A 27,538-nucleotide genomic window follows, 5' to 3' on the forward strand; every position below is an offset into this window, starting at 1 on the left:
GCTCCAGAGTTCCTCTGTGGAGATGGGAGAACCTTCCAGAAGGACAATCATCTCTGCAGCACTCCACCAATCAGGTCTTTATGGTAGAGTGGCCAGACGGAAGCCACTCCTCAGTAAAAGGCACATGACAGCTGGCTTGGAGTTTACCAAAAGGCACCTGAAAAGACTCTCAGACCATGAGAAACACGATTCTCTGGTCTGATGAGACCAAGATTGAACTCTTTGGCCTCAATGCCAAGCTTCAAGTCTGGAGGAAACCTGGCACCATCCCTACGGTGAATCATGGTGGTGGCAGCATCATGCTGTGGGGATGTTTTTCAGCAGTAGGAAATGGGAGACAGATCAAAGTACAGAGAGATCCTTGATGAAAACCTGCCCCAGAGTGCTCAGGACCTCAGACTGGGGCAAAGGTTCACCTTCCAACAGGACAACAACACTAAGCACACAGTCAAGATGATGCAGGAGTGGCTTCGGGACAAGTCTCTGAATGTCCTTGAGTGGCCCAGCCAGAGCCAGGACTTGAACCCGATCGAACATCTCTGGAAAGACCTGAAAATAGCTGTGCAGCGACACTCCCCATCCAACCTGACAGAGTTTGAGAGGATCTGCAGAGAAGAATGGAAACAACTCCCCAAATACAGGTGTGCCAAGCTTGTAGCGTCATACCCAAGAAGACTCAAGGCTGTAATCGCTGCCAAAGGCGCTTCAACAAAGTACTGAGTGAAGGCTCTGAATACTTATGTAAATGTAATTTCATTTATTTTTTAATACATTTGCAAAAAAAACAATTATTGCTTTGTCATTATGGAGTATTGTGTGTAGATTGATGAGGGGGGGGGGGGGTGATTTAATCCATTTTAGAATAAGGTTGTAAAGTATTTATTTGGGGAAAAAATCAAGGGGTCTGAATACTTTCCAAATGCACTGTAAACATCACTAATAAATCAAATCACTGCCATGTAGTCAGTGCTACAACAACAAGATCTCTGTCCCACAACACAAACCCTTCCCCTAAGCAGTTTAATTTCTGTTTGTGTGTGTGGCAAGCTAAAATTGACTGCTAATTCGCTGCGTTTAATCGGCTGAGGCTGCATGTTACTCAGAGAGACAAAGAGAACCATTGAATATGAGAGGGCGGGAGGGAGGGAGCTAGAAGGGGAGAGGACCAGTGAGAAGGCCAATAGCTACCACAGTCAGTACCCTACTTTACACATGGCCTTTCATAAATGCCCTGCCTTAACTTACTCCCTCATGCCCCGTCTCCCTCCCTCGCTACGTTTTCCTCGCAATTCAGTTCAGCTACGAAATTTAATGGATTCAAGCATTCAACAGCAGTCAGCAACCTAGATGACGGGTTAAAAAAATAGATGTTTTAGCTAGTTAGTCTCACAACGCACAATTTGATACCCAAACTCTTTGGATTGATAAATAATGTGCCATGCTCTACACAGTTGATACTTGAGTCAAGAAACACAAATAGAAAACATAATAAAAAAAAGGTTCATTCTTAAACGTTTAAAATATAAGTTATACTCACAAACACATTATTGCACAAAAATGAACACCTCCTTTATCCATAGCTCTATATGCTTTGTACAATTATCTGTGGTTTTGCCTCTCTCTAGTGGGTCAATGTTGTACTGCAGGGCCAAATGTCTCATCACGTGGCTTTAAGACCTATGGTTTCTATGGCAGCCGCCAGTTATGTCCGGAAGAGACACTGCCATCATTATCCAATGGTGCAGCGTCAAGAAAGTTGAAAAAAAATAACAGAAATCCATGGTAAGAAATACAACACTGTTTAGTTATGTATTGATAAATATATTACATGTTTGCAGTTTGGGTATCTTAGCTTCCTAGCATGCAACGTTTTGCTATCTGCCATGGTCTTTGCTCAGCAGCAGCTAACGTTAGCCAGCTGGCTTTAGATATCTTCTCCGTCATTCGTTGCAGATGGAGACGTCTTCTCGTGATCAAGCTGGTGGAGGGCTGTGGAACTGTCCTAGAAGGACCCAGTGCAGCAAGGAGATTCAGGACATACTGAAATGTGGGGTTTTGTTCTCTCTCTTTGTGTGTGTGTGTGTGAGCGTTAGATCCACACACATACAATAAGCCTACCTTTGCTCTGGTTTCACAGTAATGATGCAAGAGTCGAGACTCACCAACTTCCAGCAAAGACAGCTCAATGACAAACTTAAGAGTGAGTGTCACATGTTTGTTATCCATCTTCTCTTGGAAAGTAATGTTGACTTACTGCTTGAACTTCCTCCACACCTGTTGCTCTATTTTGAGTCCTATCATTAATTTAAGTTTTATGAATAATTTTGCCAAACAAAGGTAAGATGTTATGTTTTTTTTGTCTGCATTTTCACAGGGATCAGCTTTGCCATTGACCTGCAACCCCACATCATCGGCTCCTCCCTCCCTCACTGCCCAAACCCAGAGTCTTAAAAAATAGCACAAACCGCCCTCCAGCCAAGCCCCTGGGGCGCACCGCTGACAATTGTAGTTCTGGGGACAACTACACCAGAGATCGGTTCCGCCCCAGTGCCACACATATGTGTTCCGCTTCAGCTCTACTACATTTCAACTATCCGAGATGCTTGGAATTCTAAAGATCGAGGCCCTGTTCTCCTGATATCAGAACTAGTTCACTGATAGTTGGTCAGGGACACCTGGGAACAAATGTACCACTGTTCTTGTATATAAAAAAAAAAGTAATTTAGGCCTGTGTGTATGAGCCCTCTTTTACAGTAGTTCTCTCACATTTCAGTTGAATGCATTCAGTTGTACAACTGACTAGGTATCCCCCTTTCCTTTTCCTTCTATGAGAGATGTATGTGCGTTCATTCTCTCCCTCACTTCTCCTGTAAGGAGATTTAGAGAAGGAGAAGAGGAGGCTCCAGAACATTCTAGCTACGGGGCAGGAGGAACCCAGACCCAGTCGTCCCAGGAACATTTCCCTGGACCAGGGCCCAGAGGAGGAGAGGGACCGCTTCCAGGAGGGTGAGGTTTACCGCAGAGAGAGTTACTGCTTTCTGGCCATGGGGAAACATGTCGTCCACATCTCTGGCTCTCCTACATATCTCTCCTCTTCACATACATAACTTTCCCCTCATTTCAATTCAGTTCCATATGACTACTAAACAAATTTTCCCCAACCTACTGTAACCCTGTCCCAACACAGTGTTTGATTAAAGAGTTTCTCCTTCGCAAGTTTTCTAAGGATTGTGTTTCTTTCCTAGTTCTGGATGAGATTGAGGAGAGGAAGGAGTTTCTGGAGGAGATGACAGCCCTGGGGAAAGGGAGGCAGTATCGCAACATCATCAACACAGAGATCTCACAGGTAAGTTGTCTGATATACCTCATGTCACAGGAATGTCTTTAAGGAAAATCATCTACACCCAAAAACAACAGTATTTACATTGTACGGTTCCGATGATACAGATTCACTGGTGAACACAATGTGAAATAACACACACAGGTACACTCACTCTCTCACACATTTTTTAAACGGTTGTTTGTGTCTCCTCGCCTTCCAGAAAATCCACGAGCTGGAGGTGATTGACAAGGCCCGCAGAGCTGAGGACCATTATGCCAGAGAAGAAGACTTGAGTGACAGAGAGGAATACTCATCTACTGACTCTGCTGAATGGATCTACTATACTGCTAATACTCTCCTACAGAAAATACACTGCACAGGAATTCTGAACTCAAACTTGGATACTAGTCTTCATTTGTGCATAAATGCTTGTTCAAATTATGGCATGGTAACAAATGTTGCTGGGAAGACCCCGATGCATCCTTGTCAAACTGTGAAAAAGCATTGTACTGTACATTAAAATATGACCACACATCTCTTTAGCGGCATTAATATGTTTTATTTCTCAGTCTCCCAGATTTCAATGTGATCCTGTTGTTTCTTTAGGACCATGTTTCAACATAGCTCTACAGAAGCCCTTGGTGTGAGTTTTTAAATAGGAAGAAGAGGCACAAACACACAAGCAGCCATTTTGAATGGAAGACAAGATCGTGTACGAGACAATATATACGGACAGACTATAACAAGACATTCGGTTTAACTCCGGACAAAAACGAGACTTATTGACGAATACATTTAAATAAGGGCACTCTTAACATAAACGGATCTCATAGTGCTATCGACTTTGACGGCAGATTCTAAATTAAGGCAAAACTCAATGGAATTAGACAGCGTTTACAGAGTCAAAGGCATTGTAAAATATATAAATTAAAAAGATTTGCATATTTTGCAGACTTTCCCAAACAGTTAAACTGATAAACTGGTAGGTACTAATAGTTTGCTACATTGTTAAAAAGATATCTACGGAATTTATATACACAGAGTGTACAAAACATTAGGAACACATGCTCTTTCCGTGACCTAGACTGACCAGGCGAAAGCTATGATCCCGTATTGATGACACTTGTTAGATCCACTTCAAATCAGTGTAAATGAAGGGGAGGAGACGGGTTAAAGAAGGATTTTTAAGCATTGAAACAACTGAGACATGGATTGTGTCTGTGTGCCATTCAGAGAGTGAATGGGCAAGAACATATTTAAGTGGCGGTTTGTGTTAACAGCAACGCTGCTGGGCTTTTCACGCTCAACAGTTTCCCGTGTGTATCAAGAATGGTCCACCACCCAAAGGACATCCAGCCAACTTAACACAACTGTGGGAAGCATTTGAGTCAACATGGGCCAGCATCCTTGTGGAATGCTTTCGACACCTTGTAGAGACCATGCCCCGACGAATGTAGGCTGTTCTGAGGGCAAAAGGGGGTGCAACTCAATATTAGGAAGGTGTTCTTAATATTTTGTACACTCACTGCATGCACACATATATATGAGATTTACAAACTAAACAAGTGTGAACAGTTCTAGGGGCTACAATACACAATAAGGATTGTAATAATTATATGCATATATATATATATATTTATTACAATCCTTAATGTATAATGTAGCCCCTAGAACTGTTCACACTTGTTTCGTTGTAAATCTGGTCAGATTCTGTAATACTATTAAGTCAGTGACCTGTCATGATACAACTATGTTAGTCAAATACACTGCTTTACATTCCTTGTTTTAAGTCATTACTTACATTCCATCTGAACTATTTCTTACCTGTCTGTCTTATGTCTCATTCTCAGACCCGTGATTATCCAACATAATATCTACAGTCCAATATAATATCTACAGTACAATAGTCAGTGATTTGGAAAACATGGTAAGTAGCTAGTTAAGAAATAACCTTTTCGCTAAAAGCTAGAGTAATTATTTGGGTTGTCATTACTCCATCTTAACTGGCAGTATTTACTCACAACAACGGGTTCCTCTTTTAAAAAAGATTCACAATAGTTCAGAAGTACCACAGACTCAAACCAGACAACCGACAGACACACACAACTCTTCGTTCTGTATCCAATCTACAGACAATGAGACATAGGCAGTGTCCATGAACAAAGGGGAAACCTTAGGACCACTGAATAAGCAGGAGATGAGGGAGTGTTCTTCCTTGGTTTCTACCATGATAAGAGACTGATGAATGGTAAGAAACCTGCAGTCATAGTATTTATATCTTTGTTAAAAGCCGATTTAAAAAAGGCCTGGGTCACAATGTGCAATGTAATAATGAAAAGGGACAGAAGAAACAACATTTTGCGCTGAACCTCAAATCTACAGAAAATATACCTCCTCTTCAATTCAGTCTTCAGATGTTTAAGGTTTTAGTCTTAAAGCAGTTGAGTTCTCTTAACTTTCTCTTCACACAAAGGCAACTTCAAATATATACACAGTACAGAACGCATTGGAGTGGCTGTATTTGAAAGAGCATCATGGGAGCTACAGTAGGGAGCAGAGTATGTGAGCGGAGTGGAGCGAGAAGCTACAGTAGGGAGCAGAGTATGTGAGCGGAGTGGAGCAAGGAGCTACAGTAGGGAGCAGAGTATGTGAGCGGAGTGGAGCGAGGAGCTACAGTAGGGAGCAGAGTATGTGAGTGGAATGGAACGAGGAGCTACGGTAGGGAGCAGAGTATGTGAGCGGAGTGGAGCGAGGAGCTACGGTAGGGAGCAGAGTATGTGAGCGGAGTGGAGCGAGGAGCTACGGTAGGGAGCAGAGTATGTGAGCGGAGTGGAGCGAGGAGCTACGGTAGAGAGCAGAGTATCTGAGCGGAGTGGAGCGAGGAGCTACAGTAGGGAGCAGAGTATGTGAGAGGTGAATCAAGGTGACTTACAAGATGTGGACCAAGAGCAAGAGAGGGATTGCGGCGATGTAGCGTCCACAACTAAAGAATGAAATCGTGTAATCTGAAAAGACACGCATCCCGAAAGCATGATGGTGTACTTACCATATGCACATGCAAAAAGAAATAGGCTTGGCATATTCCAACGTATTTGTTTATTCAAATACTTTTCATTCAAATCATATGGTTTGGTTTCATTACTTGAATACCAAATGGTAAGTCAAGGTAGTCACAAAAATAGATGGGTGTTGGTTAAATTGTGATTTTAACGAATGGGGCGAATTTGGAGCGCCCATTTTTTGTCCTGTGAGCGCAGAAGGGTTTTTTAGCGGAGCAGTTGAAAAGAGGTGGATCGCCAGCACAAGCCGGATTTCCAACCGCTTAACTCTGCTCACATACTCTGGTAGGGAGGAGCGATTAGAAGGATATGCTACAGTAAGAGGAGGGAGGAGCGATTAGAAGGATATGCTACAGTAAGAGGAAGGAGGAGCGATTAGAAGGATATGATACAGTAAGAGGAGGGAGGAGCGATTAGAAGGATATGCTACAGTAAGAGGAGGGAGGAGCGATTAGAAGGATATACTACAGTAAGAGGAGGGAGGAGCGATTAGAAGGATATGCTACAGTAAGAGGAGGGAGGAGCGATTAGAAGGATATGCTACAGTAAGAGGAGGGAGGAGCGATTAGAAGGATATGCTACAGTAAGAGGAGGGAGGAGCGATTAGAAGGATATGCTACAGTAAGAGGAGGGAGGAGCGATTAGAAGGATATGCTACAGTAAGAGGAAGGAGGAGCGATTAGAAGGATATACTACAGTAAGAGGAGGGAGGAGCGATTAGAAGGATATGCTACAGTAAGAGGAGGGAGGAGCGATTAGAAGGATATGCTACAGTAAGAGGAGGGAGGAGCGATTAGAAGGATATGCTACAGTAAGAGGAGGGAGGAGCAGATTGCAGGTTGCACACATTACAGTCTTTCACATAGCTGTGAGAATCCTGGGTTGTTTTTCCTTCTCACTGTGTTTTGCATTCATCTGCCGTTTCCTTGCTCTTTCCATCTGATATGTCCCCCTGTAAAGGATGGTATCCCTCTTCCTTTTCCTCTATCCATCATCCACCTCCCTCCTTCCATACCTTGTTCAGCTCTTGTCCTTCTCTGCCATCTCCTTGCGTGGGCTGCCACCTTTTCCTTGGTTCACACTCAACCTCTTCAGAACCTTCATGGGTTTAAACTTCTCCTTCTTCTTCTTCTTCTTCTGTTGCTGCTGCTGCTGCTCGCCCTCTGCTGCTGGCTCCTTCTGGAAGTCTGGAGGAAGGGAGAGATGGAGAAAGGAGAGAGAGAGAGAGGGAAGACGGAGACATGGACGAGAAGCGTGAATACTTCGAGCGGAAAGAAAGATGAAAGGGAGAGTTCTAACAAAACATGAAGCTTTTGTCTCGTCTTACCTTTTCTCTTCAACATGGTCGCCACCAGCTTATCCTCTTCCTCTTCCCTGTTGGAGAAGCACAGTAAGATCACCAAAAAAAACAGACATCTACTAGCCCATCCTGCTCTAAATGAGCACAGACAGGAGATGATAGGTGATTGATTACCTCTGCCTGTCCTGATCCATGTTGTTGATGATTTGGTTCCGCTGTTCGATGACGGTGACCAGCTCTGTCATCAGCTCCTGCTCCCTGCCCTTGTCCTCCTCATTCCAGTCTTTCTCTACAAGATGGAAGGATTAAGAGGGGAGGATGAATGAAGAGTAACGCAGTGACATAAAACGTGGATTCTTTTCTGGACCCCGTTCCATTTCAGTGAATTCAGTCCAACAATGGAATCAGGACTTCAGTTAACAAGCCTCCCATCCCAGGTAGCTGCAAGGGCCTTGTGCTCTATGATGTCATTCACAAACAGGAAGTGAGATCACACACCTGGCTTGTTAAGAAGACATCTCAGCTCATACTCTACATCAGCCTGCCTCTCCTCCAGGTTCTGCTGCTTGGCCCTGTCAAGAGGAAATAAATCGTGTGAGAATCTTAAAGAGACAGCTACTAAATGGGCCAATGAGCACAAATCAAATCAAATTTATTTATATAGCCCTTCGTACATCAGCTGATATCTCAAAGTGCTGTACAGAAACCCAGCCTAAAACCCCAAACAGCAAGCAATGCAGGTGTAGAAGCACGGTGGCTAGGAAAAACTCCCTAGAAAGGCCAATACCTAGGAAGAAACCTAGAGAGGAACCAGGCTGTGGGGTGGCCAGTCCTCTTCTGATTTGATTTGATTTGATTCAATGAGCACAGGCTCTGGTGAGGCTCTGGTACGTACGTGTAGACCAGCTCAGCCTCGCGGCGCACCAGCAGGTGTTTCTCATGGATCAGAGTGAACCAGTCCACCAGCATAGTCTCCTCCTCCTCATCTAGAACAGGAATATGGATAATATTATACTATAGATACAAATATGGACTATTGACCTGACTATTAAACTATTGATCTGACTATTGAACTGAATAGTAGACTTTTGGGGAGGCAGGTAGCCTAGTGGTTAGAGCGTTGGACTTGCAAGATCGAATCCCCGAGCTGACAAGGTAAAAATCTGTCGTTCTGTCCCTGAACAAGGAAGTTAACCCACTGTTCCTAGGCCCGTCATTGAAAATAAGAATATGTTCTTAACTGACTTGCCTAGTTAAATAAAGGTAAAATAAATAAAATATTGGACTGAAGATTAAACTACTGACTATTGAACTATTCAACTAACTATTAGACTATTGAACTAAAGATTAAACTATTTACCTGACTATTAGACTATTGAACTAAAGATTAAACTATTTACCTGACTATTGAACTAAAGATTAAACTATTTAACTGACTATTGAACTATTGAACTGAAGATGAAACTATTTACCTGACTATTGATCTAAAGATTAAACTATTTACTATTTAACTGACTATTAAACTGAAGATGAAACTATTTACTATTTAACTGACTATTAGACTATTGAACTGAAGATTAAACTATTTACTATTTAACTGACTATTAGACTATTGAACTGAAGATTAAACTATTTATTATTTAACTATTAGACAATTGACCTGACTATTAGACTATTGACCTGACTATTAAGACTATTGACCTGACTATTAGACTATTGACCTGACTATTAAACTATTAGACTATTGACCTGACTATTAAACTATTTATTATTTAACTATTAGACAATTGACCTGACTATTAGACTATTGACCTGACTATTAAGACTATTGACCTGACTATTGACCTGACTATTGACCTGACTATTAAACTATTTATTATTTAACTATTAGACTATTGACCTGACTATTAGACTATTGACCTGACTATTAGACTATTGACCTGACTATTAGACTATTGACCTGACTATTAGACTATTGACCTGACTATTGACCTGACTATTAAACTATTTATTATTTAACTATTAGACAATTGACCTGACTATTAAGACTATTGACCTGACTATTAGACTATTGACCTGACTATTAAGACTATTGACCTGACTATTAAGACTATTGACCTGACTATTAGACTATTGACCTGACTATTGACCTGACTATTGACCTGACTATTAGACTATTGACCTGACTATTAAACTATTTATTATTTAACTATTAGACAATTGACCTGACTATTAAGACTATTGACCTGACTATTAAGACTATTGACCTGACTATTAAGACTATTGACCTGACTATTGACCTGACTATTAAGACTATTAAGACTATTGACCTGACTATTAAGACTATTGACCTGACTATTGACCTGACTATTAACCTGACTATTAAGACTATTGACCTGACTATTGACCTGACTATTAAGACTATTGACCTGACTATTGACCTGACTATTAAGACTATTGACCTGACTATTAAGACTATTGACCTGACTATTGACCTGACTATTGACCTGACTATTGACCTGACTATTAAACTATTTATTATTTAACTATTAGACTATTGACCTGACTATTAAACTATTTATTATTTAACTATTAGACTATTGACCTGACTATTAAGACTATTGACCTGACTATTAAACTATTAGACTATTGACCTGACTATTGACCTGACTATTAAACTATTTATTATTTAACTATTAGACAATTGACCTGACTATTAGACTATTGACCTGACTATTAAGACTATTGACCTGACTATTTAACTATTAGACTATTGACCTGACTATTAAACTATTTATTATTTAACTATTAGACAATTGACCTGACTATTAAGACTATTGACCTGACTATTAAGACTATTGACCTGACTATTTAACTATTAGACTATTGACCTGACTATTAAACTATTTATTATTTAACTATTAGACAATTGACCTGACTATTAGACTATTTATTATTTAACTATTAGACAATTGACCTGACTATTAGACTATTGACCTGACTATTGGACTATTGACCTGACTATTAAACTATTTATTATTTAACTATTAGACAATTGACCTGACTATTAGACTATTGACCTGACTATTGGACTATTGACCTGACTATTGACCTGACTATTAAGACTATTGACCTGACTATTAAGACTATTGACCTGACTATTAGACTATTGACCTGACTATTGGACTATTGACCTGACTATTGACCTGACTATTAAGACTATTGACCTGACTATTAAGACTATTGACCTGACTATTGACCTGACTATTGACCTGACTATTGACCTGACTATTAAACTATTTATTATTTAACTATTAGACTATTGACCTGACTATTAAGACTATTGACCTGACTATTAGACTATTGACCTGACTATTGGACTATTGACCTGACTATTGACCTGACTATTGGACTATTGACCTGACTATTGACCTGACTATTAGACTATTGACCTGACTATTGACCTGACTATTAGACTATTGACCTGACTATTGACCTGACTATTAGACTATTGACCTGACTATTGACCTGACTATTAGACTATTGACCTGACTATTGACCTGACTATTAGACTATTGACCTGACTATTGACCTGACTATTAGACTATTTACCTGACTATTAGACTATTGACCTGACTATTGACCTGACTATTAGACTATTGACCTCACTATTGACCTGACTATTAGACTATTGACCTCACTATTGACCTGACTATTAGACTCTGGACCTGACTATTAGACTCTGGACCTGACTATTAGACTCTGGACCTGACTATTAGACTCTGGACCTGACTATTAGACTCTGGACCTGACTATTAGACTCTGGACCTGACTATTAGACTCTGGACCTGACTATTAGACTCTGGACCTGACTATTAGACTCTGGACCTGACTATTAGAATCTGGACCTGACTATTAGAATCTGGACCTGACTATTAGACTCTGGACCTGACTATTAGAATCTGGACCTGACTATTAGACTATTGACCTGAGTATTAGAATCTGGACCTGACTATTAGACTATAAAACTACTGACTATTTAACCTACTATTAGACACTTTACTATTGAACTAAAGATTAAACTATTAAACTGAGAATGCAGCCTCAGGATTTTCAACAAGCATTTCGCTACACCCGCCATAACATCTGCTAAACAACATGTGACCAATAACAATTGATTTGGACCAAACATTTTTTTATAGAGACTCTCAACTGAACATGCTTCTTAGTCCAGGGGTAGGCTTAATCTGGGACCAAGCAACCTCCCTATATCAGAAGACTAGTCTTGAGAGGTTTATATGATAGTTTTACCATTGGGGTTATCGCGTAGTTTTCTCTCCAAAGCCACTCCTCTCTGCTCCAGCTCATCCAGCTGTTTCTCCAGCTCTCCCATCTCTCCATGGATGTCCTCAGCTGGGATGTACTGGTCTGACTGCACCTGGACAACACACACACATCACAAAACACACTAGCACTGCAATCTTTAAAAAAATACAATATGGTACAGTTCACATTATTTACATCCAGATTGAGTTGTTCCTTTGAAAACATTAGTGCCACTAGTCAAACTACAACCAATACCGTTTCCTATGGTAATGGCAGTAATAGTAGACTGTTGCTGGCTTGTCAACACATTCCATTAAAAAAAAGAGACTCGGACTGTCTGGTGCTGAATCCTCAAGTGACTCATTGAATTACAAACTTTAGCTGACTGTGGTGTCCTCACAATCTCACCTTGCGTTTGATGAGGGGGAAGCCGTGTCCAGGGGCAGGGGGCCGGGCGGGGCGAGGGACACTAGGGGGTCTGGTTTTAGGGGAGGAAACGGGGGAGGGAGAGGCTTTCCTGTTGAAAGGGTTTTCCTTACAAGTCCGCTGGAATTAGAGAGAAGACAGAGATGAATGTCAAGGTATTAAATAATTATCATAGTATCTGTTAGTTAGGTATAAAGCTCATTACATTGAATATCTTGTATCATTAAAAGGTTCTTGGAAGTTAGTGCAGTTCATGTATTTTTACATGGTGATAAAAATGAAAGGTCCAGAATCCCTTACCTTGGGGGGTGGAACTGGGATAGCACTTGATGCTGCCAGGGGGCTGGGTGTCGTTGGAGGTCTTGGCGGCGGGGGCCTGGCGCTCCGATTGCTCTGCGGAGTGGCCGGAGCCGAGCTAGGATTGGCTGGCTGGGGAGGAGGGGAGGGGCTCGGAGAGAGGCAATTGGCTGAGGTGGAGGGGGTGGAGCCACCACAGGGCCCACAGATGGAGGGCTCTGATACGCTCTTGGTGAAAGGGTTGTCCTGATCGCCCGTGGCTCCGCCCCCTAGGGAAGCTGGGTGGGAGGAGCTATGGTCGGAGGCAGAGGATAGGCTCTCTATGCTAATAGCTGGAGAGGGAGAGGAAGAGGAGGGCTGGGAGTGAGGAAGGGCTGAAGAAATAGAGGGATGAAGTGATATCAGAAAACAGAAGCAGAAGTTGAAATGGAAAACAAAGTAGAGTTGGATGGGAGGAGGATGGAGAGAAAAACATTGTGAACATCCATGTATACACATCAAATGGTAACTTTCAAAATGACAACAAAACCAGAGCGCTGTGCAGGACATACAAGACACATGATCGACATGATTTGAGGTGAAGTGGCTACAACTCGTCCAATGCTCTAACCCAGTGGTTCCCAACCTTTTTTGGTTACTGTACCAACTGAATTTTGCTCTGCCCAGAGGACCCCTGAAGTACATTTTACCAGGCAGTCTATGTTCTGATAAGTCTTCTCAAGTACCCCTGTGGGTAGGTCCTAGGTCCCCCGGTCTGGGAACCACTTCTCTAACCAACCTCTATCATATCCTGTTGCCATCAAGGCCCACTGACCTGAGTTAGAGCCGGGGGCCTTTGGAACAGGCTTTGGGGGCGCCGGGCGTTTCTTGCACCTGAAGCCATTGGGGCTTGCAGAGCGGGAGGAAATACCCCCAATGGGGGGCGTGTCTGGGTCAGCCGCAGCGTCTGCAGCCTGGGAGATGCTGTACCACGGATGACTCACCACCACAGTGGGAGAAACCAAACTTCCTACTGACCCCTCTCCTGACCCCACCTCCTCTTCCTCTACTTCCTCATCGAAGGGGTTGGCGGGTGCAGGGGGCGTGGGTGGTCTGGAGCCCTCCCCTTTTAGAGAAGATAACGAACCAGTGTGTGGGGGTGTGGCTACTCCAGGGGGAGGGGGAGGTGCTGGTTTCTTCTTGGGTTCTTGGGATTGGACGAGGGCCAGCCAGGGCGGGTTAGGGGGTTTGGGGGCGTCGCTGGAGAGACTGGAGCTGAGAGACAGGATGAGTGGGGGAGACAGAAACAGAAAGGGAGGGGGGAGACAAAACAACAAAGACAGATGAGTGCATGAAAACATCCACATGCATTAACACACAAATACTGCTGGACAGAGACTGGGAGAGAAACAGATGAAGTAGGCCAATCACTGTCGACTAGTAAAGATAGTATACTGAACCTTCCAGGGGAGTGGGATCTTTCTCGAGGTCTGGGAGCTGGAGGAAGACATCTCCTGTGTTCAGCACGATCACCTGAGAGTCAAAATCAAGAGGTTTCATATATTTTATATTAGGACGGAGTTCACAGTTCACAGTTCAATTTCAGCTGTCAATCACCTTAAATCGACCACTCACCATTGACCGCAAGGTTGTCAACGCGGGGTGGGCGGACCCTGGGGGCGGGACGAGGTGGAGGGGAGGGCTGTGACAAGCGGCGAGGGATGGGGACTGGCTTACTGTCCCCTAGTCCTAGATGACTGACAGGTGTAGAAGGGATAACCCCATTGGCTGTGTCTTTGGCTGTTGTCAGAGTCTCCTCCCCCTCCTCCTCGATGTCATCGAAAGGGTTGGGAGGAACGGAGGGTGGAGGTTTGACCTCTCTTTCTCCTGCACCGTCTTCCCTCTCGTTCTCTGTTTTCAAAGAGTCTGTTTTTGTCGTTGAGATAGGATATGGTGTAGAGTCAGAGTCATTGGTTGGTGTGGGGGTGTAATCCTCATTGGTGACGCCCTCTTGGGGAGGAGTCTCTTTTGGTGGAGTCTCTTGGGGCGGAGTCTCTTTTGGTGGAGTCTCATTTTGTGGCGTCTCTTGGGGCGGAGTCTCTTTTGGTGGAGTCTCATTTTGTGGCGTCTCTTTTTGTGGCGGAGTGTCTTTTGGTGGCATCTCATTTTGTGGCGGAGTGTCTTTTGGTGGCGTCTCATTTTGTGGCGGCGTCTCTTTTTGTGGCGTCTCTTGGGGCGGAGTCTCTTTTGCTGGCGTCTCTTGGGGCGGAGTCTCTTTTGCTGGCGGAGTCTCTTGAGCCAGAGTCTTTGCCGCCTGGTCCCTCCCAGAAGGAGGAGAAGTTTGAGGCAGCATGGGTCGACCAATCCTGACGGACGGAACCATTGTCGGTCGCTTGCTTAGGTCCGGTCGGCCATTCTGATTGGCTAAGGCAGACCTGGCAAAGTGATGCGTGCAGACTAGGGAGCCGACCTCGTTTCCTAGCTTGTAGGACCCAGGCAGCAGAGTGCTGCTACACTCCCTACACCTGAGAGAGAGGAGAGCAGGAGGCAACATTCAGACTATACTCTGAAATAGGCTCTGACAAACCCTGTGGTAAGCACATTGATTAAACACTTGTAAAAAATAAGTTGAATCTCTCTAAACTCTGGAAATACATGTCAACAGAGGATATAAACGGTCTGTTTTGAGTCACTGGAATAGCAATGTTTAATCATTATACAGTAAACAGACTCAGCAGTATGTTGTAGTAGCTGTGCAGACCAGATATGCAGTAACTGAACGGGTGTTCACCTGAAACAGTTGCGGTGGTAGAGCTTGCCGTCGACCAGGAACCTCTGCACCAAGTGGACGTGCCTCTGGCAGGCGGCGCAGCTGCTGCTGAGGGTGCTACGCTTCACCCCCGCCTGTACCCCTCCGTCCGTACCCATCGGACCAGGTAGGCTCAGCTAGCACGGGCGTGGCAGGCAGGTGGCCAGGGGGTGAGGGTCGCAGGTGGAGGGAGTGTGGGATGGGGGAGATGGAGAGGATAGGGGGGAGGGAGGTGGGGGGAGATCAAACATGGAGTCAGGATCGAGGATGTGGAGGATTCATTCTGCTTATCTAGCTACAACCAGTCTGTTATATTTCCATCGCCTCCTCGGCTTAGAGTCATTGCCTTAACTAGCTACATGTATTTTATAATCGCTGAAAAACATTGTCTTGATATTAAAAAGTGATATGTATTAAGTGGAAAAGTAGTAAAGGTCCAAACCAGCCGCTAATTAGCAAGGAAATTCTAGTAGAACACTAGTACTAGTGATGTAAGAAACTCTAGCAGGTGTTTTTAAGTTGAGTTAAAAGTCAAAGGGTTAGCAGCAAGTGTTCAAACTTGGCACACAACGTTAGTAGTATAAAACAAGTGTTAAATAGACACTAACTATGTACAGAGGTTAAAGTTCAAAATGACTGACCTAACGGTTTTGGTCCCCCTAGCCCCCCACCCCCCGCCCATCCTACTGTCTAGGCTCAGGACCAGAGAGAGGGGAGGAGTTCAGAGGCCAGGAAGAAGAAGAGGAAGAAGAGGAAGAAGAGGAGGAAGAGGAGGGAGAGGAGGAGTGCATTTCCGTCTAAAGAGGGGGAAGAAGGGAGGAGGCCGGTATGGGGGGGCGGTGGGAGGAAGTCGAAGAAAGGGCATGCGGAAGAAGGGGAGAGACAGGATACAAAGGCTATCTTTAAAAGAAAAACAATGGAGGCTAAACTTATAGGATATAGTCCACATCAATACTCTCTTATAGGATATATTTTTGAGATGTCCTATCCTACAAGTTTAGACTAACATGTATTTAGTCAATAGAATTACTCAATCCCGTACCGCGTTGATGTAACGGACAACGTGACTTCTATCGAAACACTCGCACACCAACTAGTACCCAACCTCTACCATACGGTCACACCAATAGATGCCATAGACAGACAACAATCCATTCATGCATCTGACACGTTAACATTGACACCTGATACTGTGACAGTCAATGTTTTATAGAACACCTTTTCAGTGATTGTCCAGGTCTTGTCCTATGCCAAAATACCAGCACAAATAGTTTCCCTGTTATGTTAAACAAATACAATGAATTAGTTCTAGTTATCATGCATGTACAATAAAAGTTAAATCAATGTCGTATTTTTGGTATTTTATTATGATCCCCATTAGCTGTTGCAAAAGCAGCAGCTACTCTTCCTGGGGTCCACGCAGCCATTACTTTCAATTAATAAGGCTTAGAATTAGAATCGTGTGAATGTCATCATACACACAATCCGTAAATCCAGAATATCTGCATATTACAAGTCGATATTCACGTAATAACAAGGAAAACATTATTTCCCATTGACCCCCAGTGTAAAAGAGGCAACTTTTGTCGTGGAGTTTTGTTATACAGGAATAACACACCAGGTCAGAAATCCCGACCTACGGTTCGCAGTGCTCCCACGTTGGGAAATAGAGCCTGTGAGAAGAGCCCTTTGGCTTCAGGCTATTCGGCGTGGGACAGCGGGGAATTGTGGGGAGCCGGTGTTCAAGTAGGCTACACGTAGCTAGCTATGTGTGTGGAAAACATTTCAACACAGGTAAGAGATTTAACTTGTTTAGTGTAGTCTGTTTGTAACGCCATTCACTACTTGTAGCCGTATAGTCTGTTTGATTGTGTTGTCGGTCTTAGCTAGCTTAATGTTCTGGTTGGAAGCTAGCAACACATATAAACAATAGCCTAAATATAGGCTAATATTGCTGCGGCGCAATGAGGAGATTCAGGACCTTTCCCCTACGCGTTTCCATGGCAATTCCATTGTTTTGGTCGCATTCCATTGACCTCTTTACCACATGTATTCATGCATCATCTGATTCCCGATACCATCGTAGCCCTTACCTCAGGCTCAACCACTTTGTCTTCCAGGGGGGCCACCGGTCTCTTCTGGGCCGGCTCAATGTGGCCTGTACCACTGGACCTCTTCAAGCAGGGGGGGTTGGCTACAGGAGGGAGATGGTATCAGTCAATTTCTAATTGAGTTTATGCATTGGCTAACTGTAGATATTTTCATTTGCGTCAGAGCACTATAAAACCCAGAGGGCCTTTTGAGAGACCAGTTACAAATGCCATCGTATAGTAGTGACTCAGTGATGGCCTGTCAGTGATACTGTCGCATCTAATAACACAGGACCACTTCTCATCCAGCCAGCGAAGCGTTTAGGTTACAGCTGTGTACTAAAGGCCCAGGAGCACTGGACCACCGGTCAGTAAGCGATCGTTGTGGAACATTCAGATAGAACTATAATATGTAGAGCAAATGTGCCTTTCTGACAAATAGTAAAAGAAATCACGTAAGCTCTATTCATGACAATTCTATCTGCAACATTCCACAACACAGTCCTGGATTTGGCGCTTTCACAGTGTCTGGGCCCTCCAACCCCAGAGCTGTACTACTCACCATGGGACTTGTTGGTGAAGAAGTTGTAGTACTGGGAGACATAGGTGATGATGCTCAGCCTGTCAGGCACTTTCATGGACACCATGTCCTCTGGGTCCAGCAGAGCAGGGATTCCCAGCTCCTCCTCCGCCACCTCAAACGCCTAGAGGAGGGAGGGAGGGAGGGAAGGAGGATGGGAGGGAGGGAAAGAATATGTGAAAACAGACATCAGTTATTTTATTGTGTGTGTGTGTGTGTGTGCACACGCCTGTGTACACTTTGATACTTGACCCCCTGCTTCAAAAACCTCAGTGTTATTTGGTCATAATTAAATGCTACAGCCTGCCAGAATACTGTCGGTTGGATAACCATCTGCCTAATGAAAAATTCCACTGAGGAAATGAAGGCCTTAATAGTTCTCTGCCCCAAATGGTACCCTATTCTCTATATAGTGCACTACTTTGACCAGGGTCCATTTGGCTCTGGTCAAAAGTAGTGCAATATGTAGGGAATAGGTGCCATTTGGGATGCAGAGCTGATCAGGTTACAAAACACTGGGGATAATACAATCACTTGGCAGCTGTTCAGTAAACAGGGCCACAATTGATGCAAAACTGTGTACATGTAAACAAACTGTTACAAATGGTGTACATTTAAACAAACCAGTGAACGGGGGCTGTTTTTGCATGTGAAAAACAGACATATTCATCAAATGTAACATCAGTCAAAACAACGACAGCTTGCAGACAGTAGTTGAGCTGAATGCTATCCCAGCAGCAAGATCAACTCTGGCAATTAACTCGAAACAGAACGTCCCATGATGACTAAAACCTTCAAGGATTATCAGGAGTCAGATAAGTCTGAGAAACAATGGTAAACAAACGCAGGGGAACAACTGAAATGTACCGTGTAGACAGTGATTGGACGTTAATCACCTAGCTTTAGTTTAGCATGCTGCGTGTTTGGGTTCAGGATTAGGCTGTCTCGGGCTAACTCAGGCTAATGCTGTAGCTACAGTGAAACACTGCAAATGTTCACAGATATGCTGCCAGTGAAACAAACAGTTATTTCGACCAACAACTGCTTCAACCCTGAAAAAGCTCTTGGATAATTGGAAAGAAATGTAACTAGTGGCATTCAAGCTCAGTTTGAGGATTGCTATAAGTAGGCTAACCAAGGCCTACTCAACCTCAGGGCAATGTTATTTTGGCACCTTTGCAGTTGTTGATAAACAAATATGTGGCTTTGTTATTTAAATGATTGCTACAAACAAACCTATAGCGGAGGACTATTTATTTTTCATATCCTCCCTTTGGTTAACTGTTCTGTCTTTCTTTCCTGTCCTCATTTGCTTGCTCTCGCTCCCCCCTTCTCTCCTTCTCTCCCCCCTTCACATGTCAGGCTCCGGCAGGAACCAATAAACAACTATGCTCTCTACAGACAGACACAGACAGACAGACAGAGACACAGAAAGACAGACAGAGACACAGAAAGACAGACAGAGACACAGAAAGACAGACAGACAGACAGAGACATAGAAAGACAGACATGAAACAGACAGATGAAAATGTATGATAGTTAGCTGACTAACTAACTGCAGACACTGCTCCACTGTCTCACCCAAGTGACATCTGTTACTCATCTCTATTACCTTCCAAAACAACACTCACCCTCTCATAGACACTAGTAGGCCTACACCTGGCTACACTGTATTCTAGCATTACAGAACTCACCCAATACATACCCTACCACAGACACAGAGAAGGGCACCAGAGTAACGACCATAACTGACTTGTCACAGCTAATTACAGTATTCGGCAACATGAAGTCACTAGCTGGTTCACAACTAATCATTACATCTAGGCCAAGGCTATTAGAGTGTGTCTGCGTGTGTGGAGAAGTGATTTGTGTTCTAGTGACTCACCAGACGGTTGTTCTCGTAGACATTCTCTTTGGAGAGGGAGTCAAAGTCTCTAGAATGACAGGGGGGAAAAAGACAACATTTAAAATCTAAACAAATAACCTACTCTAAATCATTGATACAATCACAAAACTACGTTCAAATTATGAGAGATCACACTGCTATTGTTAGGTAAAAGGGTGAGCATCTAACCAGACCAGAAATAACCCATATATCATATTAAAGCTATAATATGTCACTTTTTGGGCAACCCGACCAAATTCACATAGAAATTTGAGTTATAGATCAGTTATAGATTGATTCCCATTGAAAGCATGTCTAAGAAGTGGTAGATATGTTCTATAAGTGCTATTTCTATGCTTCTGTTCTGAAGTTTTGCTTTTGCGTCTTTTACTTTGGGTTTTATACACCAGCTTCAAACAGCTGAAAATACTATATTTTGGGTTATGGAAAATATTTTTCAAAGTGGTTTAGATGGTACAATGATTCTCTACGCAAAGACTGTTTGTTTTGTCACACAAACTGAAATTAGGCTAACTATTAGAATTTTAGCAACCAGGAAATGGCGGAGCGATTTTTGCTTAGTGCATCTAAGTAATGACAGGCATAACTATCTGGGGGGTGGGGTTAGTCTGTTTGATCTGAAAAGACTTGAGTGATGGCAGACAGTGTTTGGCCATACACAACCAGTTACCTCTATATTTAATTGAGAATGGGGCCACAGCACCCATCAACATCAACAGTGTTTTATGGGTGAACCCCACTGTGATGAAAGGACAGCAGGTTGGCTCAACACAGCAGTAATGAGTAGGTGGCTGGTTGACTGGGCCTGGAGCAGGGAACTAAACCTCATGTTCCCACCAGTTAACATCCCGCCGTAAAATTGGGTCTGTCTCTCAAATGGAACTATGTAGAGCACTACTTTTGACCAGAGCTCTATGGGCCCTGATCAAAAGTCGTGCACTATGTAGGGAATAGGGTGGGATTTGGGACGCATCCTAGAACATTTGAGAGTTGCTTTTGGATGCAAAGTCTCTGCTCTGTTAAAGAAGGGAAATACAAAAAACACCAACCTGTTGGTTCTCAGTCTGGATACAGGAAACCTCACTAGCACAGCCAGCCCACAGCCTGGTATGAGACTGCCTATAGCACAGCCAGCCCACAGACTGGTATGAGACTGCCTATAGCACAGCCAGCCCACAGACTGGTATGAGACTGCCTATAGCACAGCCAGCCCACAGACTGGTATGAGACTGCCTATAGCACAGCCAGCCCACAGACTGGTATGAGACTGCCTATAGCACAGCCAGCCCACAGACTGGTATGAGACTGCCTATAGCACAGCCAGCCCACAGACTGGTATGAGACTGCCTATAGCACAGCCAGCCCACAGACTAGTATGAGACTGCCTATAGCACAGCCAGCCCACAGACTGCTATGAGACTGCCTATAGCACAGCCAGCCCACAGACTAGTATGAGACTGCCTATAGCACAGCCAGCCCACAGACTAGTATGAGACTGCCTATAGCACAGATAGCCCATAGACTAGTATGAGACTGCCTATAGCACAGCCAGCCCACAGACTAGTATGAGACTGCCTATAGCACAGCCAGCCCACAGACTAGTATGAGACTGCCTATAGCACAGCCAGCCCACAGACTAGTATGAGACTGCCTATAGCACAGCCAGCCCACAGACTAGTATGAGACTGCCTATAGCACAGCCAGCCCACAGACTGGTATGAGACTGCCTATAGCACAGCCAGCCCATAGACTAGTATGAGATTGCCTATAGCACAGCCAGCTCACAGACTAGTATGAGACTGCCTATAGCACAGCCAGCCCATAGACTAGTATGAGTGCCTATAGCACAGCCAGCTCACAGACTAGTATGAGACTGCCTATAGCACAGCCAGCCAATAGACTAGTATTAGACTGCCTATAGCACAGCCAGCCAATAGACTAGTATTAGACTGCCTATAGCACAGCCAGCCCATAGACTAGTATGAGACTGCCTATAGCACAGCCAGCCAATAGACTAGTATTAGACTGCCTATAGCACAGCCAGCCAATAGACTAGTATTAGACTGCCTATAGCATAGCCAGCCCACACACTGGTATGAGGCAGCCCATAGCACAAAGTGAGCTCTGCTCTCCCCCTAATCTGACTCCCATGGCCACAAATGCACTTAGCCTAGCCGTCCTGACCTAGCACTACGTCACACACACTGCCACTCTGCTGTAGGCCTACGGGTGCTAAAGCGCTAATGCTACAGCCCAGTCTGCTATTACTCAAAGTTGTGCAAAGTGCAGCAACTGCCACTGCCAAATCCTCCTTGAGTAACACTGGAGTCTCTGGAGTGGTGCCCCTCAGTGCTTCAACAGTTGACAGCCTGACAGGCCAGATCAGAGCAATGCTTCGACAGACCAGATCAGAGCAATGCTTCCCCTGTACTCATTTAGCAGCAGCTAAATTGTTGTTGCCACAACAACAAAAATGTAGAAAATAATTTACCTATCACATTTTTTTTTAAATATAATCTTCGAGAACAAGAAATCAATAAAAGCTAAACAGTCAGGGAGAAACAAAAATTCTACTAACAATAGATGGGGGTATTTTTGGCATGGCTGGATCAGTGATGGGGCACACAGGGTTAGGGTACATGGGGCCCTGATTGATTTTGTTAGAATGTTTGGGCATAAGAACACAGAATCAGCCATGGCAAAATGTGTATAATTGAAGGAAATTAATTTTCACACTGCAAAATGTTCTCTCGGCTCCATGGAATTTTTTTATAGAATTGCAAGAAATTTACTGGAAAAACAGCACATTTTTCTCTCTGCCAACAGTTCCAGACCGACTTAACCCACTCCTTCTGCAAGCATTGCACATTTTTGGGGGAGAAACACTGTAGACCATGACATTGAAGGATGAGGCACTGAGAACCTAATCCAACAAGTATTGCTACCCTGCTCACAAGCTGATTTTCGATGAGGGGCCTGCCATCGCCACCGGTGGGACAACCATCCTCACGATTAAGTCCTGTACTGTGTGTGAGTGGACTTGGTGTCGCTGCCAACAAGCTACATGTTCTGCTTTAAGCTACATGGTCTGCTTTAAGCTACATGGTCTGCTTTAAGCTACATGCTCTGGTGGTTAACAACAAAACACAGCATGTAGTCAAATGTCCTCAGCATATTTGGTGGTGACGTTGGTGCGTGGACAGTATAAAGAGAAAAGAGGAGACACGTTGAACCGTCTGGGTGGGTGAGCTGCACGGTGTGGGAGAAAACTAACCTCAACCCGTCAGAAAGGTTCAACTGAGAAACACAGAGGTAGAGAACACCGTGTCAGGGTGGAAATGGGAAGTGAAATACACAAAAGGGGAAAAGAGAGACAATTCGGAGGCCACTAGCGTCATGTGCAGGGGAGAATGACAGATCAAACAAAACAAGTCTGACATGAGGAGACCGTCGTCTGGCACCGAAATCACATGAAACTGAGGTCAATAGTGACAGAATAATAACTGATATGGGCCAATCTGTCTGAACCCATCGATGGATATACTGAATAAGGCTTATTGTTGGTACTGAGGAAATAATACAAGTTGCAGCTACCCAACCTTGGTCAGGCTTATAGCTTCTGTTATACACCTTGCTTATTCACCCTGAACCAAGAGCCACTTCAGTCAGAGAGAACTGGACCTGGGCTGATCCTGAATGACATTACTAAGTTTCAGTCAGAGAGAACTGGACCCGGTCTGATCCTGAATGACATTACTAGGTTTCAGTCAGAGAGAACTGGACCCGGTCTGATCCTGAATGACATTACTAGGTTTCAGTCAGAGAGAACTGGACCCGGTCTGATCCTGAATGACATTACTAGGTTTCAGTCAGAGAGAACTGGACCCGGTCTGATCCTGAATGACATTACTAGGTTTCAGTCAGAGAGAACTGGACCCGGTCTGATCCTGAATGACATTACTAGGTTTCTGTCAGATAAGCCATCTGTATAGTACAGTGGCGTGCTGAATGCTGTCAGTGATAAGAACTGGAGTAGCATCGCTGTGCAGTACTGTACACCGGCTGGCTAGAGTAGCATGAGAGCTAAATGCAGGTTGGCAGGAGGAGGCCCCTTGCTGCAGATTACCCTGACGGCCTGTCTGTCTGGATCAGACTGAAGACAGTCACAGAGAGGCCAGGCCACTGCAGAGCTGCTGGTCGGCTGATGAGGCTGCCTAGCCAAATAGCTCTGAGCTCAGGAGACAGGTAGAGCTGGATCTTCAGCCTTTGACCCATAGAGGAAGATGTACTGTAACATATCTGGTGTCATTTGCACTCTCTCACTCCCTTTCTACTGTATGTAGTAGTTGAATGCTTAGGTCACGCTTTGTGATCTCATGTCCTGTCACACACACACAAGCCAGGATAGGTGCAGTGGGCAGTACTGGTGCAGCGTGTATGAGATCCTGTATGTAGGTCATACACGCTTGGTTTTCACACACTTTGAAGGACATGGACACAGAACATGTGACATCTGCTGTACACAGCAAAGTTACAGAACGAGGTGCATGGTTGTACCTGAATCATCTGTACTGTATTGAATGGGAGGCATCATCGTTTGCTCACTCCTACTCTCAGCCAAGGTAGTTCTATTTACCATCTTCATACTCCTTGTAGCCCATCATCACAATAAGTTTAATGCACTTAGTTTGTGGCCTAACTGTGCCCTTGTTCTGCGACTGCAGTGTGTGCGAGTCCGACGCAGGAAAAGGGGTGTGTTGTTACAGACAGGGCCAGACCCGTCAACCCACATTAGATACCGTACAGCACACTTGGCTTACCCTTGGTTTCCCCCTTTCTAACGCTGCTTAGAAACAGTCTCTGCAATGATGCCAGGATTACAAGTCAAGCCTAGGTTTGCTGGCTGTAATAGCTCACAACAATGTTGTTGGTGGAACACTGATTGTTGTGGCGAAAGGCAATGTAGGTTAGCAAAACATATCTTTGTGCACACAAACACTGGTGCCAAAATGATAAACACCAACACAAGCTAGAGGGCACTTCCTCCCTATATTTAGTTTCATGTTGAAGTGACATGATCTTGATCGAGTTCAAAGGGTTTCCGTTCCACAGTTCTGTGAAGGTGAGGACAAACTTAGTTCCCTGGCTACATCATTCCGAAGGTGGTCTGGCTCTGGCTGAGAGCACTAACTTGCCACCCCATTTTATTATTATTAGTTACAGGCTAGATTTTTTTTAAATTTAACTAGGCAAGAACTAGATCAGTTAATTTGGCCTCGAGTTTGACCAGGAACACAGAGCGTACTTGAGTGTCCTGATAGGATTAGATTACAGTGAAATCAGCAGTCACGCATTGTATCGAAGTTCAGCACCCAGATAGTTCTGTTGTTAACAGTTGTTACATTGTTACAGTTGTTACATTGTTACAGCACGTTGCAACATTGTACTTAGTGATCCTATTTTGGAGCAAATTGTTAAATTCTTGATGAGTTCGTGAGCTCCATTGTTATTTTAGAATTCTTGTCAATATTGACATTTTGCCCTGATGTAAATAAACCCACTCTTTGTTGCTGGCGTGTTATGTTTCTAAATATTTATTGTTTCAGAGGGACAAGATCATCTTGTTTAGGCCTGGGAAGAAGTGGAGAACGTTTTTCAAAGTTTATTGAAACTAACTAAATACTTACATCAAATCCGGTCTATATCGGTGGATTATGGCACAGAATGCCAGGCCATCCCGGAAAGAAGATGACATGTTCTTGATGTCTACATCGTTGTAACTCTCGCATTGTATCCGACACCATTCTTGAAGTGCTTTTAAAGACCCCATGTTCGGAAACATTCAGATTTTATTCCTTTCGATATAAGTCTCATCCCACGTGTAGCCGGATGAGAAATCAGCTTTTGTAGGATTCTAGAAGCTGCCCTCCTGCTTTTCGAATTTTGGAGGACAACACCCGAAATGACTCATTCGGAATTCCATTGACAGGTCGAGGATAGTAGAGTCACGTTTGGTAGCGAGAAGGCTAACTTTGCGACGTCAATGAAACATTGGTTTCCACAACTCCGCCAGCAAATGTGATCAAAGTTTCGATCTGCAAGTTTTCCCAACACGCACAATCAATAATCACCATATAAAAAGAATCCGACATACAATGGGTTTGACAGCATGTCACAGAAACGTTGTCAGTGGCTAGCTAGCTACCTGGATTAGCTAGCTTCGGTCCAAATTTAGACGAACATCTCAACCCTGCTCCAGACTGATGGAGTTAGCCGTTTAGCGAGTTAGCTAGCTGAAGCTAACTAGCCATGTTTTCACTTGGAAAAACACATTCATTGACCCGAAACGTGTCAATAAAATAATATGAAACACGTCCCTTATTCGTGTGAACTCAGTTACAATCCTTATGTTGAAGCATTCATCCAAAACTTTAAATGGGAAACGTCGTTGCTTGTTATATGGTGCAGTCCCATCTGTGTCGTTGTACCGGTCAGACTCCAGAACAAGGCGCTTTTTCTCTCTCTTCTTGACGCCAAAACAGAAGATACATTTATCAAACGCACAGTTGTGTTTGGATGGCGATGATGGTTAATTAAATGTATCATGGAAAATTAATTGTAATCTGGACAGCCGACCATTCTGCCAAGCCTTGCTTCGGCTGCCTGCTGATGAAATGAAACGAATTCAACAACGTTTACTCCTATGTGTCCGCTAGAGGGAGCAGTTAAATATTTTTTGGCCAACTTTTTTGTCCACTATAATTACAGGACACACACTCAGTCTGTTGTTGACAGCGACACAAACTCACAAATTGACAACTTTTATGGAATATGTTGTTGGTCTCTCCTCCTCTCTGTGGAGTTTAATAGAAGTATAAGTGAAACTCTAACTGCATATAGCTGTGTTTCCAATTTCTGTGCTATTAGGAGCAGGTTAGTGCACAGGCTTGTCATCAATGGTTGAGGGTTGAGAACACACTTTGTGGAGAGAGAAGGATCAGGTATATCAGTCATTAAAAAAAACATAAATATACCATGGGCAACTGCCAGAAGGCTTTAGCCTACTGGGTGTGTTTCTATCGCAATGTATCTGTCTCTCTCCTGATGGAGCCTTTGCATGTGACGACGAAACATATAACTTTGTGCCTTTTCATGGTATCTGTGTAGAAAAGTGACATAAACATCCTGGAATATCAATCATGGAAGATGAGATGATCGTACATGACATAGAGTTATGGTGTCTGTGTATTTGGATGAGAGCAGCAGGTCTTGGGCTGACATGTGGCAGTATGACTTGACATTGTTTTATTTTATCTTAACAAATATCAACAAACAAAAGAGGAAAGTATGACTTGACATGGAGGCTTTTGGTGCAAGATGACTTCGGTCATAAAATGCATCATCACGCACCTCAATTTTTATTCACGACAACCGTGTAGTAGAG

The 27,538-nt window shown here is 43.7% G+C and overlaps 1 protein-coding gene and 1 long non-coding RNA gene across 3 annotated transcripts; one reads left to right on the forward strand and one right to left on the reverse strand.

Annotated features, from left to right (window-relative positions):
* The first annotated feature begins 1,668 nt into the window (after positions 1-1,668).
* LOC109883324 (uncharacterized) lies at positions 1,669-5,361 on the forward strand. Its single transcript, XR_002254173.2, has 6 exons — positions 1,669-1,782; positions 1,954-2,047; positions 2,138-2,200; positions 2,375-3,006; positions 3,246-3,346; positions 3,543-5,361. It is a non-coding gene; the product is annotated as an uncharacterized LOC109883324 (long non-coding RNA).
* LOC109883155 (MICAL-like protein 1) lies at positions 3,867-26,778 on the reverse strand. 2 transcript variants are annotated; one of them, XM_020475287.2, is made up of 16 exons: positions 25,782-26,778; positions 20,074-20,122; positions 18,171-18,312; positions 17,612-17,712; positions 15,501-15,655; positions 14,345-15,234; positions 14,170-14,242; positions 13,545-13,984; positions 12,734-13,062; positions 12,416-12,553; positions 11,993-12,119; positions 8,577-8,667; positions 8,180-8,253; positions 7,856-7,970; positions 7,709-7,755; positions 3,867-7,568 (listed from the first exon to the last, which is right to left on the reverse strand). In XM_020475287.2, the coding sequence occupies exons 1-16, from the start codon at positions 25,934-25,936 to the stop codon at positions 7,402-7,404; spliced, it is 3,093 nt and encodes a 1,030-aa protein (XP_020330876.2). In that variant the 5' UTR covers positions 25,937-26,778; the 3' UTR covers positions 3,867-7,401. The 2 variants fall into 2 exon arrangements, with proteins under 2 accessions (XP_020330876.2, XP_020330817.2); XM_020475228.2 differs by having other exon boundaries at positions 12,734-13,104.
* Positions 26,779-27,538: the final 760 nt, after the last annotated feature.

Source organism: Oncorhynchus kisutch, linkage group LG1, assembly GCF_002021735.2.
Source record: "Oncorhynchus kisutch isolate 150728-3 linkage group LG1, Okis_V2, whole genome shotgun sequence".
NCBI classification, from domain to species: Eukaryota; Metazoa; Chordata; class Actinopteri; order Salmoniformes; family Salmonidae; genus Oncorhynchus; species Oncorhynchus kisutch.